The 17,232-nt window shown below is 42.1% G+C and overlaps 1 protein-coding gene across 1 annotated transcript in view; it reads left to right on the forward strand.

Moving 5' to 3' along the window:
* The window catches only part of LOC112132108 (sulfotransferase 1C1-like), a 34,744-nt gene extending 19,787 nt beyond the window's left edge, over nt 1–14,957 (forward strand). The window contains exon 4 of the mRNA XM_054547872.1: nt 13,332–14,957. Coding sequence (XP_054403847.1) covers nt 13,332–13,367 — 36 coding nt within the window. The 3' untranslated portion in view covers nt 13,368–14,957. The remainder of the gene's footprint in view (nt 1–13,331) is intronic.
* Nucleotides 14,958–17,232: the final 2,275 nt, after the last annotated feature.

Here is a 17,232-nt window from a genome sequence, read left to right on the forward strand (position 1 = left end):
GACTTTGGCCAACTTCATAGGCATGTGAACTGGTGAACACAACCCACTTCCATTTTTTCTGGCCACCTATGGGCTTAGGATTAAGATGAGGATAAAGGGAGTCAGAGTCGGATCCCAGGAGAAATCAGGCACCCCTTTATGGCAGTGTACTCACCCTGCCATGCATTAGAATCATCTGAGATGGGGCCTGGACATAGATGCTTTTCTGAAGCTCACCAGATGAGTTTCTTTATTTAAGTTCCAGGATACATGAGCAGGATGTGCAGGTTTGTTACATAGGTAAATGTGTGCTATGGTGGTTTGCTGCACCTGTCAACCCATCACCTAGGTATTAAGCCCAGCATGAATTAGCTATTATTCGTGATGCTCTCCCTCCATGCCCTGCCAACAGGCCCCTGTGTGTGTTGTTCCCCTTCCTGTGTCCATGTATTCTCATCATTCAGCTCCCACTTATAAGTGAGGACATGCAGTGCTTGGTTTTCTTTCCCACATTAGTTTGTTGAGGATAATGGCTTCCAGCTCCATCCATGAGCCTGCAAAGCACATGATCTTGTTCCTTTTTATGGCTGAGAAGTATTCCATTATGTATATGTACCATATTTTCTTTCTCCAGTCTATCATTGATGGGCTTTTGGGTTGATTCCATGTCTTCGCTATTGTGAATAGTGCTGCAATGAACATATGCAAGAATGTATCTTTATAATAGAATGATTTATCTTTCTTTGGGTATACAACCAGTAATTGAATTGCTGGGTCAAATAATATTTCTAATTCTAGGTCTTTAAGGAATCACCACGCTGTCATTCACAATCATTGAACTAATTTATGTTCACACCAGCAGTGTAAAAGCATTCCTATTTCTCCACAGCCTTGCACTTTCTGTTGTTTCTTGACTTTTTAGTAATTGTCATTCTGACATGAGATGGCATATCACTGTGGTTTTGATTTGCTTTTCTGTAATTATCAGTGATGTTGAACTTTTTTCATCTGTTTGTTGGCTGCATAAATGTCTTCTTTTGAGAAATGTCTCTTCATGTTTTTTGCCCACTTTTTAATGGGGTTGTTTGTTTTTTTCCTGTAAATTTGTTTACAGGAAATACCTGAATGGTATTGTCTAGATTTTCTTCTTTGTACCAGTACCATGCTGTTTTGGTTACCATAGCCTTGTAGTATAGTTTGAAGTCAGGTAGCACAGTGCCTTCAGCTTTGTTCTTTTTGCTTAGGATTGCCTTGGCTAATTGGGGTCTTTTTTGGTTCCATGTGAATTTTAAAACACTTCTTTTTCAAATTCTGTGAAGAATGTCAATGGTAGTTTAATGGAAATAACATTGCATGTATAAATTGCTTTGGGGAGCATGGCCGTTTTCAAAATATTTATTCTTCCTACTCATGAGCATGGAATGTTTTTCCACTTGTTTGTGTCCTCTCTGATTTCATTGAGAAGTGGTTTGCAGGTCTCCTTGAAGAGGTCATTCACTTCCCTTGTTAGTTGTATTTCTTGGTATTTTATTCTCTTTATAGCAATTGTGAATGGGATTTCAATCATGATTTGGCTCTCTGCTTCTCTATTGTTGGTATATAGGAATGCTAGTAATTATTGCACATTGATTTTGTATCCTAAGACTTTGCTGAGTTGCTTATCAGGTTAAGAAGCTTTGGGGCTAAGACTATGGGATTTTCTAGATAAAGGATCTTGTCCTCTGCAAACAGAGACAGTTTGACTTCCTCTCTTCCTTCTATTTCTTTTCTTTCTTTCTCTTGCCTGATTGCCCTGGCCAGAACTCCAGAACTTCCAATACTCTGTTGAATAGGAGTGGTGAGAGAGGGCCTCCTTGTCTTCTGCCAGTTTTCAAGTGGAATGCTTCCAGCTTTTGCCCAATCAGTATGATATTGGCTGTGGGTTTGTAATAAATGGCTCTTTTTATTTTGAGGTATGTTCTATCAATACCTAGTTTATTGAGAGTTTTTGACAGGAAGGGATATTGAATTTTATTGAAGATCTTTTCTGTGTCTATTGAGATAATCATGTAGTTTTTGTCTTTAGTTCTGTAAATGTGATGAATTATGTTTATTGATTTGCATATGTTGAGCCAGCTTTGCATCTCGACGATGAAGTAGATTTGATCACGGTGGATACACTTTTTGATGTGCTGCTGGGTTTGGTTTGCCAAAACCCACATAGGAGTATTTTTTGAGTAATTTTATTGAGGATTTGTGCATCAATGTTCATCAGGGATGTTGGCCTGAAGTTTTCTTTTTTCTTGTATCTCTTCCAGGTTTTTGTATCAGGATGATGCAGGCCTCATAAAATGAATTAGGGAGGAGTCCCTCCTTTTCAACTGTTTGGAACAGTTTCAGAAGAAATAGTATCAGCTCCTCTTTGTACCTCTGGTAGAATTCAGCTGTAAATCCATCTGGTCCTGGGCTTTTTTTGGTTGGCAGTCTATTAATTACTGTCTCAAATTCAGAACTTGTTATTATTCTATTCAGGGAGGAATTACTGCCTCAAATTCAGAACTTGTTATTATTCTGTTCAAGGATTCAACTTCTTCCTGGTTCAGTCTTAGAAGGGTGTGTGTGTCCAGGAATCTATCCATTTCTTCTAGATTTTCTAGTTTATTTGCATAAAGGTGTTTATAGTATTCACTGATGGTTGTGTGTATTTCTGTGGGGTCATGGTGATATCCCCTTTATCTTTTTTTACTGTGTCTATTTGATTCTTCTCTCTTTTCTTCTTTATGAGTCTAGCTAGCAGTCTATCTATTTTATTAATTTTTTCAAAATAAACAGCTCCTAGATTTATTGATTTTTAATGGTTTTTCATGTCTCTATCTCCTTCAGTTCTGCTCCGATCTTGGTTGTCTGTCTTCTGCTAGCTTTGGGGTTTGTTTGCTCTTGGTTCTCTAGTTCTATTAGTTGTGATGATATGGTGTTGATTTGAGATATTTCTAGCTATTTGATGTGAGCATTTAGTGCTACAAATTTCCCTCTTAACATTGCTTAGCTGTGACCCAGAGATTCTGGTACATTGTCTCTTTGTTATCATTGGTTTCACACAACTTCTTGATATCTGCCTTAATTTTATTATTTACCCAGGAGTCATTCAGGAGCAGGTTGTTCAATTTCCATGTAGTTGTGTGGTTTTGAGTGAGTTTCTTAATCTTGAGTTCTAATTTCATTGCACTGTGGTCTGAGAGACTGTTACAATTTCTCCTAATTTTGCATTTGCTGAGGAATGATTAACTTCTGATTGTGTGATTGACTTTAGGGTAAGTGACATGTGGTGCTGAGAATAATGTGTTATATATTCTGTTGTTTTGGGGTGGAGAGTTCTGTAGATATTTATTAGGTCCACTTGAACCAGAGCTGATTTCAAGCCCTGAATATCTTTGTTAATTTTCTGTCTCAGTGACCTGTCTAACATTGACAGTGGGGTGTTAAAATCTCCCACTATTATTGTGTGGGAGTCTAAGTCTCTTTGGAGGTCCTAAGAACTTGTTTTATGAATCTGGGTGCTCCTTTATTGGTTGCACATTTTTTGGATAGTTAGCTCTTCTTGTTGAATTGAATCTTTTACCATTATGTAATGCCCTTCTTTGTCTTTTTTGATCTTTGTTGGTTTAAAGTCTGTTTTGTCAGGAATTAGGGTCGCAATCCCTGGTTGTTGTTTTTTGTTTCTGTTTTCCATTTGCTTAGTAAATTTTCCTGTGTCCCTTTATTTTGAGCCTATCTGTGTCTCTGCATGTGAGATGGGTCTCTTGAATACAGCACACCTATGGGTCTTGTCTCTATCCAGAGTCCCATTCTGTGTCTTTTAATTGGGGAATTTAGCACATTTACATTTAAGGTTAATATTGTTATGTGTGAATATGATTCTGTCATCATGATGCTAACTAGTTATTTTGCAGGCTTGTGACGTAGTTGTTTTATAGTGTCATTGGTCTTTGTACTTCAGTGTGTTTCTGTAGTGGCTGGTAATGGTTTTTCCTTTCTATATTTAGTGCTTCCTTTAGGAGCTCTTTCAAGGCAGGCCTGGTGGTGAATTCTCTCAGCATTTTCTTGTTTGAAAAGGATTTTATTTCTCCTTTGCTTATGAAGTTTAGTTTGACCAGATATGAAATTCTGGGTTGGAAATTCTTTTCTTTAAGAATGTTGAATATTGGTCCCCAATCCCTTCTGCCTTGCAGGGTTTCTGCTGAGGGGTGTGCTGTTAGTCTGATGGGCTTTCCATTGTATGTGACCTGGACTTTCTCTCTGGCTGCCCTTAACATTTTTTTCTTCATTTCAACCTCAGAGAATCTGATGATTATGTGACTTGAGGTTGATCTTCTCATGGAGTACTTACTGGGGTTCTCTGAATTTCCTGAATTTGAACATTGGTCTATTTTACTAGACTGGGGAAGTTCTCCTGGATAATATCCTAAAATATGTTTTCCAACTTGGTTCCATTCTCTCTGTCTCCTTCAGGTACCCCAATCAGTCATAGGTTTGGCCTTTTTACATTATCCCATCATTCTCAGAGGTTTTGTTCAATCCTTTTCATTCTCTTTTCTCTAATCTTGTCTGCCTTTCTTATGTAAGCAAGATAGTCTTCAAGCTCTGAAATTCTTCCCTCCACTTGGTCTATTCTGCTATTCATACTTGGGGTTGCATGGTGAAGTTCTCATGCTCTGTTTCTCAGCTCCACCAAGTCATTTATGTTCCTCTCTAAACTGGTTATTCTGGTTAACAGCTCTTGTAATGTTTTATCGTGATTCTTAGCTTCTTTGCATTGGGTTAGAACATGCTCCTTTAGCTCAGTGAAGTTCATTACTACCAACCTTCTGAAGCCTACTTCTGTCAGTTCATCCATCTCAGCCTCAGCCCAGCTCTGTGCCCTTGCTGGAGAGGTGTTGCAATAATTTGCAGAAGAAAAGAAAGACACTCTGGCCTTTTGAGTTTTCAGTGTTTTTTCATTGATTCTTTCTCATCTTCATGAGTTTATCTAACTTGTATCTTTGAGGCTGCTGATCTTTGGATGGGGTTTTTGTGGGGACTATTTTGTTGATGCTGTTTTTGTTATTGCTTTCTATTTGTTTTTCATTTAACAGTCAGATTGTTCTTCCATAGGGCTGCTGTGGTTTTCTAGGGGTCCACTCCAGACCCTATTTTCCTGGGTCCCTCCTGCACTTGGAGGTGTCACCAGTAGAGGTCGCAGAACAGCAAAGATGGCTGCCTGCTCATTCCGCTGGGAGCTCCATCCCTGAGTGGCACCAACTTGATAACAGTGGGAACAGTCCTGTATGAGGTGTCTGGTGAACCCTGTTGGGGGATTTCACCCGGTCAGGAGGCACAGGATCAGGGACCCACTTAATGAAGCACCCTGGCTGCCCCTTGGCAAAGGGGGTGCACTGTGCTGGGGGGAATCCCACTTATCTGAACGGCCCAGATTCCTCAGAGACAGCAGGGGGAAAGACTAAGTCGGCTGATCCACTGAGATCACAGCCACCCCTCCCCTGAGCGGCTGTGTCCCAGGAAGATCAGAGTTCTGTCTGTAAACCTCTGGCTGAAGTTGCTGAAATTCCCACAGGGAGGCCCTGCCTAGTGAGGAGAGATGGGTCCAGGTCCAGCCTAAAGAGGTAGTCTCGCCACAATCTGCCACAGCCACTGTGCTGCGCTGTGGGGAATTCCTCCTGGGTTCAAACTGCCCAGTCTCCCAGGCACCAAGAGGGGAAAATGGCAGACTGGAGCTGCAGTGATGGCTGTGGCCCCTTCCCGCAGGAACTCGGTAGCCTTAGGCAGTCTCCAGCCCAGTGACTGCCAAGAATCTGCATAGCTCTGTGCTTAGGTCCCAAGTCCCTGGTGGTGTGGGCTCATGAGTTCTCCCGATCCGTGGGTTGCACAAATCTGTGGAAAAACTGGTTTCCCAGGCAGGGTAGCACAATCACTTCACCACCTCCCTTGGCTGGGAGTGGGGGCTCCCCTTGCCCATGCAGCTCCCAGGTGGGCCACTGCTCAACCCTGCTTATCCTCACTTTCTATGGATCATGCCAACTGCCTAGTCAGTTCCAATGAGAGAACATGGATACCTCACTTGCCAGTGCAGGATTCACTTGCCATTTTCATTCTTCTCAGTGGGAGCCTCTGACCACAGCTGTTTCTAGTTGGCCATCTTGGCCCCTCCCCCACCAGAGGTTTTAACAAGAAGCCAGAGTTGAGAAAGTGGTATCAGCAATAATGCTTCCTGACTCTTTCCTTTTGGGAAAGAGAGGACACAACATCTGTGGTCACAAAAGAGGAAGAAAAACTCAGAGAGGAGCCCGTTCCTTAGGTCCTTTCACCTCAACTTAGAATAGAAGACATGGAGACGCAGCCTTACACTTTAGCTAACAAGGATTCTGCTTAGTAGATCCAGGGAAAAAAGCCACTACTGAGGACCACAAATCCATCACAAATATAGGAGGAAATTCACATAGAGATGTTGTTTTGAAATGGAACTACTGGTTTCAGTACAAAATAAAATACTATGTTGCTACCAGTTAGCCTCATAAAACTAGAAACCACAACAAAGATTTTTTTTAAACAAATGAGTGTTTAGCCATTTCCTCATTCAAGTGCACATTTTACACTGACATCCTGCCCACCTATCTACCAGTGTGACCACTGGGTTATTCCTCTGAGCAAAGGCCAAGGCACGAATGCCAGAGCTATAGGATCAACATGTGGACAGGCTACTTAGGTAGACTACTAGTGATAAAATGCTCCAAAAATGAAAACAAAGTGTTTACATCTGGGTCACAGGTTTGGCTCTCCTTTGGCATATTAGGCTAAAAACTCAGGGAAGCAGGCTTGGTTTCTAGAGAGAATAGACAGAGATGAAGAGAGAGATGGTGGTGGCACTAGGCAGAAGGGCCCAAGAAGAGGAAGTGGAAATCTGGAGAATGAAGATGGTGAGGACTTGGAAAAATGTGCATGGACAAAAGAGGCAACTGAGGACAATGAGAATCAGGAAGATCCAGGAAAGAGTCAAACCAATAAGCAAGCAAAAGAAGTCTGGAGGCAACATTTGGCCAGAACAAGCAAATAAAGCACTGCTGAACAGCCATCAGGAAAACATCTTGGTGAGGAGTTGCAACGGAGGAGCGACAGGAGGTTGAGGGGAGCAACAGGGGAGTCCTACTAAGAGTTGGTGCCTTCTCATATACACCATGGAATACTATGCAGCCATAAAAAATGATGAGTTCATGTCATTTGTAGGGACATGGATGAAATTGGAAATCATCATTCTCAGTAAACTATCGCAAGAACAGAAACCCAAACACCGCATATTCTCACTCATAGGTGGGAATTGAACAATGAGAACACATGGACACAGGAAGGGGAACATCACACTTCGGGGACTGTTGTGGGGTGGGGGGAGGGGGGAGGGATAGCATTGGGAGATACACCTAATGCTAGATGACGAGTTAGTGGGTGCAGCGCACCAGCATGGCACATGTATACATATGTAACTAACCTGCACATTGCGCACATGTACCCTAAAACCCAAAGTATAATAATAAATAAATAAATAAATAAATAAAAGAGTTGGTGCCTTCTATACTCATATTCCTCTATGCATCCAACTGTGGAAAAGGCAGAAAATAAATAGCCACAACTCAAAAGAAGAAGGAAGTCTAGAGGAAATGAGCAGAACAAGATCTGGGATTCCAGCTTCCTAAATTGAGAAAGGAAACCCCTGCTCTAAAGCCAATGCTGGAGTAACAGAAGAATCCTCAGACCACGTAGAAAAGGCAGGGGAGGAGGTAGATGGGCACTAAAGAATGAGGTCAAGGATCCTAAGCAGGACCCAAGATTAATAAAATGAACAATAGACCCACCTCACAGATAACGGTTTCACTCATTCTGCCTCTTTTGCAGCTCAGTCATCTGTCCAAAGGGAGTATCTCACACGGTGCCACTGACAAGAACAAGGGATTTGGGAGGAGAAGGAGAAACACACAGAACAACTGTAATACATAGATAAAAGGGAGAAACAAGGTTAAAAAGGAAAAAGAATCATCTGAGTTTTTAAGTTTTATTTTGTTTCTAATTGACAATAATTGTACATATTTATGGGGTACAGTGTGACATCTCAATATATGAATAATTATCTAATGATCAAATAAGAGTAGTTAGGATATCCATCACCTCAAACACTTGTCATTTATTTGTGGTGAGAACATTCAAAATCCTTTCTTCTAGACATTTTGAAATATACAATACGTTATCGTCAACTATAATCACCCTACTCTGCAACAGAACACCAGAACTTATTCCTCCTATTTAACTTCAACCTTGTTCTCGTTGACAAATCTCTCCCCAAGCTCCCCTACCTCACCTTCTCACCAGTTTCTGGTGAGAAACTCTATTTCCATGAGATGAACTGTTTTAGATTCCACATATGAGTGAGATCATGCAGTATTTGTCCATCTGTGCTTATTTCACTTCACATAACATCCTCTAGTTAATCCATGATGTCACAAATGACAAGATTTTATTCTTTTTATGGCTCCATAATATTCCATTGTGTATATATAACACATTTTTAAATCTATTCATCCATTAAAGGACACTTACGTTGCTTCTATCTCTTGGCTATTGTGAATAGTGCTGCAATAAACATGGGAGTGCAGATATCTCTTTAACATACTGATTTCATTCCCTTTGGCTGCATACCCAGCAGTGGGATTGCTGGGTCATATGGTAGCTTTATTTTTAATTTTTTGAAGAACCCCCATATTGTTGTTGATAATGGCTGTACTAATTTACATTCCCGCCGAAGGTGTGGAGAACGGGGAACTCCCCTGGCTCTTGGTAGCACTGCGAGGCCCATCCCCACCCCAGTCTTCTCGCTTCCTGCCCCTGCTCCATGCTGGATTTTCCCCAGTCTGCCTCAGCTTGGGTTCCCCTTTCTCCACATCCCCGCCAGCATTTGTTATTTTTTGTCTTTTTGGTAATGAAGAGAAATCGAAAGGGTGAAATGAAAACAAAAAGAAAATGGCATTCATACAGTCAACCTTTATTTGTCTACTGCAGTAAAACTTGATGAACCTGCTTTATAGAGTAGAAGACAGCTGGGTTCTAGTATGGACTCCCCAACATTGGATATGTACTCTTCACCTGGTGCCTTAGCATCTCCAGTCCTAGTTTTCTCATTTCTGTGCAATATCTGGTGGCCTGAATGTAAGCAGGGGTCTTTCCCAATGGTACCACCCTGTGGGTCTACAGAACTACAAATACTTACTTCAAACACTTACCACCCCTCTTCTACTGTACCAATGAGTTCACTCTATTCTCATTCTCTAATTTGCCCACATTCAGCCAAGGATAGAGCCAATAAGTCATTCATGCAGTGAGGATTATAGTTAGTAATATTGTATTGTATACTATAAATTTGCTAAGAGAACAGATTTTAGGTACCCTTTCCACAATAATTTTTTTAAAGGTTCCTATGTGAGATGGTTGATATGTTAATTTGTTTGACTGTAGTAACCACTTCACTATGTATATCAAATATTACGTTGTATACCTTAAATACATATGATAAAAAAGAGAGGGGGGAAAAGTCACTCATGCAGGGAGATTCATGCAGTTAGAGATTCTATACAAATTTCACTTGAAATTCCTTAATCAAAGTTTAGGATACAACACAAGGTTATCTAATCTGGAATAGAATGAGGCAAAGCAGTATCTCCATGGAAGCTAAAGCCTTTTTAGTTTTTACCCTCATCTTTCTAAGAAAGGAACTATGGGAGAAGCTGAAGGCATCTGTGGCAGCATAAGCAGAAGAGAAAGAGAAGTTCACTATTTATCATTTCAGATATTGTGTCTTCAACACATGACCTTCTCATAAACTCTGGTGTGACACAGCATTTTCCAGATGCACCTGGTCGGTTTCTAATTCTCACCCATTTGCCTCCCTCCAGACAGACTGAATCTGACTCTCAGAGCAGCAGCCTGGGCATGCACCTAAGCACCTGAGAGGATTACCATGCTCAGGCAGACTGGGGAAACACCAGCATGGGGAAGGGGCATGAGATGAGGAGACTAAGGATGGGCATCGCAGTGCGGCCAAGAGCCTGAGGATGCTGGCAGGTTACCTTGTCTCTCCACCTAGGTTTCTCATCCACAAATGAGCTCCTTGGCCATGCTTTCTGCCAAAAGGCTGTGAACTCTAAGAAAGCAGGAACTGTGTCTGCCTTTTCACTGCCTTTTCACTTATCGTCCGCTGCATTTGGTAAGTTTTCAGCAAGCACCTGTCAGATGGATAGATGGATGGAGGGATGGATGGATGGATGGATGGATGGATGGATGGATGGATGGATGGATGGATGGATGCAGGGATGCCTAATGAATTCATGGGCGAGTTAGTGAGACAGCACATCAGATGTCTGTATACATAAGAATTCAGACATCTCATGGATGAACATAATCTTGTCACTGTGCCTCTGGCAGAGGAGCAGCAGAGCCATCCATAGAAGGTGTGGTGTCTGACATTCAGAAGTGTGTCCCACTAAATCCCAGCTTGACTCAACCAAGAGCCCTGTGGAAGGCAGCGCTCTCACCGCGGGGTAGGTAGAAGCCAAAGCCAGCAAAATGCAAGTCACTCAAGTAGTCCCATTAGAACACAGAAACAAGTGAGACTTGTCATCATTTAGACTGGTAGACTTAGGTCCTCACTATATCTTGATTCGAGAAAAAATGATGACGAGAAGAAGAAAGAAATATCATGAATAACACAAGATATGTTAGCAAATATTATTATTTTAGGATCTTTGCTTGAGTCAAAATATATAGGAACTCTTAGAATCAGCACAGTTTCTGGCACTTTCCACCCATGGTACACCCAGAAAGAGCCAGAGAAAACAACTCACCTTCTAATTCTCCTCAGAGAGAAAGAGAGCAAAATCCAGGGCAAATAATTGCCCTGTTTTCCAGACAGGCTCAGCAGACAGTTCCACAGACAGGAATACAAAAGGACAAAAATCCATGGGGGTCTTGTGGGTCTGTGGCCAGGCTGAGGCCCTCAGAAGCAGCAGGGCATGGTGCTGAACCGGCCTTCCAGGCTCCAGGCCAGTTGTCTTTACCCACTAGATGGCATCTTTGGCTAGATTATCCACCTCGTAGTCCTTCTATACCATCTGGGAGAAGTAGGTTGGTGGTTTACCTTATCACTGGGTTGTTGGAGGCATTAAATAAGTTAATGTGTATAAAGTGCCTGGCACGTAATATGGGCTTAATTGGTATAGTTATTTAGTTATTGCCAGATTTTTTTATTCTTGAGAAGGAGTGCAGGGGTGCAAACTTGGCTCACCGCAACCTCCATCTCCCAGGTTAAGTCAGAGTGTGATTCTCTTGAGTAGCTGGGATTATAGGTGTGCACCACCATGCCCGGCTTTTTTTTTTTTTTTTTTTTTTTTTTTTTGAGATGGAGTCTCGCTCTGTCACCCAGGCTGGAGTGCGATGGTGCAATCTCGGCTCACGGCAACCTCCGCCTCCTGGGTTCAAGTGATTCTCCTGTCTCAGCCTCCTGAGTAGCTGGGATTACAGGCATGCGCCACCATGCCCAGCTAATTTTTGTATTTGTAGTAGAGACGAGGCTTCACCATATTGGTCAGGCTGGTCTGGAACTCATGACTTCAGGTGATCCACCTGCCTCAGCCTCCCAAAGTGCTGGGTTACAGGTGTGAGCCACTGCGCCCAGCCTAATTTTTGTATTTTTAGTAGAGACAGGGTTTCACCCTGTTGGCCAAGCTGGTCTCGAAATCCTGACCTCAAATGATCCACCCACCTTGGCCTTCCAAAGTGCTGGGATTACAGGTGTAAGCCACTGTGCCCAGCATCAGATATTTTATTCATCAGAGACATTCTCACATGCTGGAAACACTGTAGGTTTAAAGCTGACATTCCTTGGTTTGAAATAAAGCTGCCATTAAAAGGCTCTTTTGAATTTGGAAAATTACTTAACCATTATTTTAAATAACACTGCTTAATACATGGGGTTTAAATTTGGAATAACGTAAAAGAAAATAACTCAGGCACCTGTCACACATGACAGGAGTTCCAGTATTCTCCTCAATGTATTGGGTTTGTCTGTAGTTAACAGAAAATCCAGTGGTTAAAACAAGATAAAAGTTTGATAGAAGTTTATTAATCTCTAATATTAAATCCAGATTTAGCTGCCCAGGGTTGGTCTAAACAGCCCCCTATGAAGATGTTTCAAAACCCACAATTTACTCCTGTCTCCAACAATAAAATACCAAGAAAAAGAAAAGGAGGATGCTCAACAGGTAAACCTCTCTGAGACTTCCAAGGACTCCAGTGGAGGAAAGAAGAAGTGGAGATGGAGGGAGCTACTATTCTGCTGGAGGTGGCTCTTCACCTCCTGCTCTCAAGTCTTGCAGCTGATTCAATCCCAAATCCCCTTTGCCTGCCTGCCACTTGTCCTACATATTTTGGACCACATGTTTGCCCCTCTTAAGCCAAATAGAGAACAACCTCCCCACACTGCCAGGGAACCACAAATGCAAAACTATTATAGCTGACCTTTGCTGAAGATTGGGACAAATCTAAGGTATTTGCATCAAATAAGAAGAAATAAAATCTAACACAGACCTCATTATTCTTCAATTTATCAGTCAATAATTGCTGGGAAATTCCTTACCCAGTCCTCTTCCTCTTGGGTCCCTGGCTTGCGGCTGTTTCTCTCGCTCTGCTAAGACCCTCTCTCCATTGTTTCTTTCCCAAGTTCAGGACCCCAGTCTTCTCCCTTTCTTCTTAGACTACTTTGAGGTAAGGTAAAATGTCTATGGCTAATTATATACAACAGAAACAAGGCCAAAGGCTGGAAAATATAAAGGAGAGGATTCCAGAGAAGGTGGCTTTCACCCAGAGAAAGTAAAGATTATTTAAAATATGATCTCTTACGATAAGCAGACCCATGTGGGAACATCTTTCTGCAAAGAGAGAACCCACAACAAATCTCAGGGTTTACACCCAGCTGCCCTGCTTAGACAGGATGCAAGCTACAGACTTTCTCAATTTATCCTGGCAAAAGAGGCACTCATGGGAGGAGACAGGACAAGAGCAGCTCAACTGGAAGTGGTAGCCTAGGCTGATGAAACTTCGTTTCTCTGTGGTCTGCCTGGCTCCCTTTCACTGCTGCTTCCAGCCAAGTAGGGATTCCATTTTCCTCTTGCTCCTCCCCAGCATTTCTTCTATTTTTTCCTATTTTCTGCCTCCTCGACACTTTCCTTAGATGGGCCATTTTCACTACAAACTGACAATCTCTTTCTGTATTTTTGCTCCAGTGCCCAAGAGGGAGATTCCGAGTCCCACTTTCCTGAGGTCATCCAATCCCATCCCATCTTATCAGGGGTATGGTATGGCAGCTGTGGCAGAGGGATGGAGGAGAAGAGACACCAGAGGAAAAAAAAAAAAAAACCCAAATCCTGTTCACCCAGGAGGTCAACAATGGAAGGAATATAGAGGAGAAAGCACCAAGAGGGTGTAGCAGGCATACCCCGAGATGAAGAGGGGTTTGGGCGAAGTTGGATGTGCAAACAACTCAACCCCACCATGACATGAAGGAGGCCACTGTGTGAGCACAGGGCCTGGAACAATGGGTGTAATGAGTTACTGCCATGTCAGAAAAATTGGTTGCTCCTGTTGATATGGTTTGACTGTGTCCCCACCCAAATCTCATCTTGAATTGTAGTTCCCATAATCCCCACATGTTGTGGGACGGACCCAGTGGCAGGTACTGGAATCATGGGTGGTTACCTCCATGCTGTTCTCATGATAGTGAGTTCTCACGGGATCTGATGGTTTTCTAAGGGGCTTTTCCCCTTTTGCTCAGCACTTCCTTTTGCTGCCATCATGAAGAAGGACATGTTTGCTTCCCCTTCCACCATGATTGTAAATTTGCTGAGGCCTCCCCAGCCATGTGGAACTGTGAGTCAGTTAAACCTCCTTTCTTTATAAATTACCCAGTCTCAGGTATGTCCTTATAGCAGCATGAGAACAGACTAATACACCTGTCAATGCCAAAATGATATATTTTGGTGGATTTAAAATTAGCAAAGCCAGCCTGCCCAACCACAAACACCTCCATCTCAGGCAAATGGTACTGCTTTAAATAAATATCAGTAGGACATGAAAGGTTGGGTCTGAAAAGTCATCACCCACCTAACTTCCTCAGATTCCTACTTTTTTTTATATTAATCTTGAAGCTTGCTCTCCCTATCTAATTTTGTATAGATCTAGGAATGTTAAAGTGTGTGGATAGGCTGATGCTATAGGTTGCTTCTAGGGGGAGAAATCTGCCAAGAGATACTGACCCCTAACCCTAGTCATAGACTGTTCTCACTTCACGGTAAGTCAATGATAGCCTCCCTGTTTGAGGGATGCCCAAATTCTTTGCAAAACCTAATTACAAGTCTGAATAGGCAGTAAAATTTGTTCTTGCTATTTATAGAATTGTAAATTTTAACTCAGAAATGGACATTATAAGCTGTTCTCAGAGTATCCAAAGATCAGGTTGGCACCAACAGGTCCCGAGTAAGTCAGGTTTTCTTCATCCCTCCCTGTGTCCCTCTGGGGACCGAGCACGTCCAGGGAGCAAGCAGCAGACCAGTCAGCAAAATGTAAAACCTGTCTTAACCTGGAAGGTGGGGCTGTCTTATCCACATTTGGCTCCACCTCTGAGCTAACTTCTGATTAAAGCTGATCTAAGGAAAGGACTGTGGTCTTCTGTGTGTTGGGAGTCCCCTGGTCATGGCAGCCTACCCACACACTGTAGCATCTCTAGATCTATACAAAGTCAGATGGGGGGGCTTTGAAGATCTATACAAAGTCAGATGGGGGGGCTTTGAGACCAATTGGAGGCTTCTATGGCCATGGGTGCTGTGAGGCAGGTCAAAAAGAGATTAAGAACACTTGCCTAAGATAATACTTCTAATAATGAGACCTAAAAATATTAATAGTATTAATAATGAGTATTAAAAGTATTAATACTATTAATAATGAGTATTAAAAGTATTAATACTATTAATAATGAGTATTACAGGTTCACAGCTGACTCTGTAGACCTAGTGCCAGATACTGGAGAGGAAAGGAGGAATCAGACACAGCCCCTACCCTCAAGGTGCTTCTGTGGGGAGATACAGAATGAACTATAAGTCTTGTTCTTGCGTTTATTTTCCTCTGACCACTGGGCATTGAAATGGTTAGGCAACATGCAGAATTCTAATTTTATGTAACCCAATGTGGGTACTAAAATCTTTTGACACCAAGTCCTGTGTTACTAAGGATTGTCTCAAAACAGAACTTTGGAATTGCAACACACATTCTCACATATAACTGTTTTGTTTTGAAAACCTCAGGAAGGGGGAGCATGTGGCAATTTGCTGGTCTCTCCTTACAGAGAAATGAATATGAGTCTTCTCACCACATGTTGGGTCTGTTTCTTAATGCACAATTACATGATTTTGATAAATAAGCATATGCCTTAGGAGCTGAGGAGAGTATAAAGGTGAGAAGCTTCTAGATTCCGCCCTTAAGGAGCTCAAACTCTGGACCCAGAAATAGCAAACTAATACTGCTTGGAGTAACATCATGGCTGTGGGAGCCAGGCTAAACTCCACCTAGGGAAAATACCTTGGTCTCAAAGACAAAATTCCACCTAGCTCTCCACTTAGAGCAGAGGTTTCCAACTAGTGGCTTTTAGGTTGAATATGGCTTGCAGATGTGCTGTTTTTAAAAAATTTTGAATTAGTTGTCAACATGTAAAAGTCAGGAGATGTTCCATAAACTCCCAATTTCTGGCACCAATGGCCCCCAGAGCTCCATGGCCTCCTGCTATAAATGGGGCTGGTACTCACTAGATGCCAACAAGTTCACTCCACCTGCTTACTGCCCTGCCCCTGCAGGCATTGGGGTTGCGACTCTAACAAACTATGTGGCTCAGAGTTCGTGATTGAAATGCAGAAATCCTATCTAGAAGGACACAGACTTTAACAGGACCCATGCAGGAAAGGCGATCCAAAGCCTTAGAGCCAGGGAATTGGGCCAGCCCATGGAGGCAGACTACTGAATAAAAATCTTCAGATTAATAAAATCACCCATTTCCATGTACTTTATTTTATTTTATTTCAGATTTTTGTTTCCCTTTAATAAAGTTAGTTTTGGAAAACTTTCTCAACTTAAGTTAGAGAAAGGCAAATTTGGTATGATGATAGCCATTAAGGAGAAAATGCAGAGACTAAAGGAGTGATCAAACTTCGTCAGGAGAAAGTGCTGAAGTGCAGCTGCTCTGCTGACCCGTCCTCACACACACACCACAGGCTCTTCTTAGAGGTCTTTTCTTTTTTTTTTTTTTTTTTTCAGATGGAGTCTCGCTCTGTCACCAGGCTGGAGTGCAGTGGCACAATCTCGGCTCACTGCAACCTCCGCCTCCCGGGTTCAAGTGATTCTCCTGCCTCGCCTCCTGAGTAGCTGGAACTACAGGCTCCCACCACCAGGCCCGGCTAATCTTTTGTATTTTTAGTAGAGATGGGGTTTCACCATGTTAGCCAGGATGGTCTCGATCTCCTGACCTCCTGATGCGCCTGCCTCAGCCTCCCAAAGTGCTGGGATTACAGGCATGAGCCACCGCGCCTGGCCAACAACGTTTTATGGTTTCATTTCTTAATATTTATTCTTTTCAATGCTATAATAAATGGAATTATTTTCTCAATTGCATTTTTGGATTGTTCATTATTAGTGTAAAGAAATATGAATATTTGTATATTGATCATGTAATCTGCAACTTTGCTAAATTTATTTATTAGCTGTAATAGTTCTGAAGGGATTCATTAGGGTTTTCTGTATACAGTCATGCCTTGCATAATGATGGGGAAATGTCTGAGAAATCTGTCATTAGATAATTTTGTCACTGAGTGAACATCAGAGTGTACTTACATAAACCTGGATGGTATACCCTTCTCCATTATATAGCTCCATTATAATATTATGGAACCAGTTTCATATATGCAGTCCATTGTTGACCAAGATGTCATATGGCTCATGACGATATAAGATCATGTCATATGCAAATAGAGATAGTTATACTTCCTCCTTTCCAATCTGGATATCTTTTTCTTATGCAAGTTTTGTGACTAGGGCGTCAAGTGCAATGTTGATTAGAAATAGTGAGAGCAGACATCCTTGCCT

The sequence above is a fragment of the Pongo abelii genome, chromosome 12 (genome assembly GCF_028885655.2).
Source record: "Pongo abelii isolate AG06213 chromosome 12, NHGRI_mPonAbe1-v2.0_pri, whole genome shotgun sequence".
NCBI classification, from domain to species: Eukaryota; Metazoa; Chordata; class Mammalia; order Primates; family Hominidae; genus Pongo; species Pongo abelii.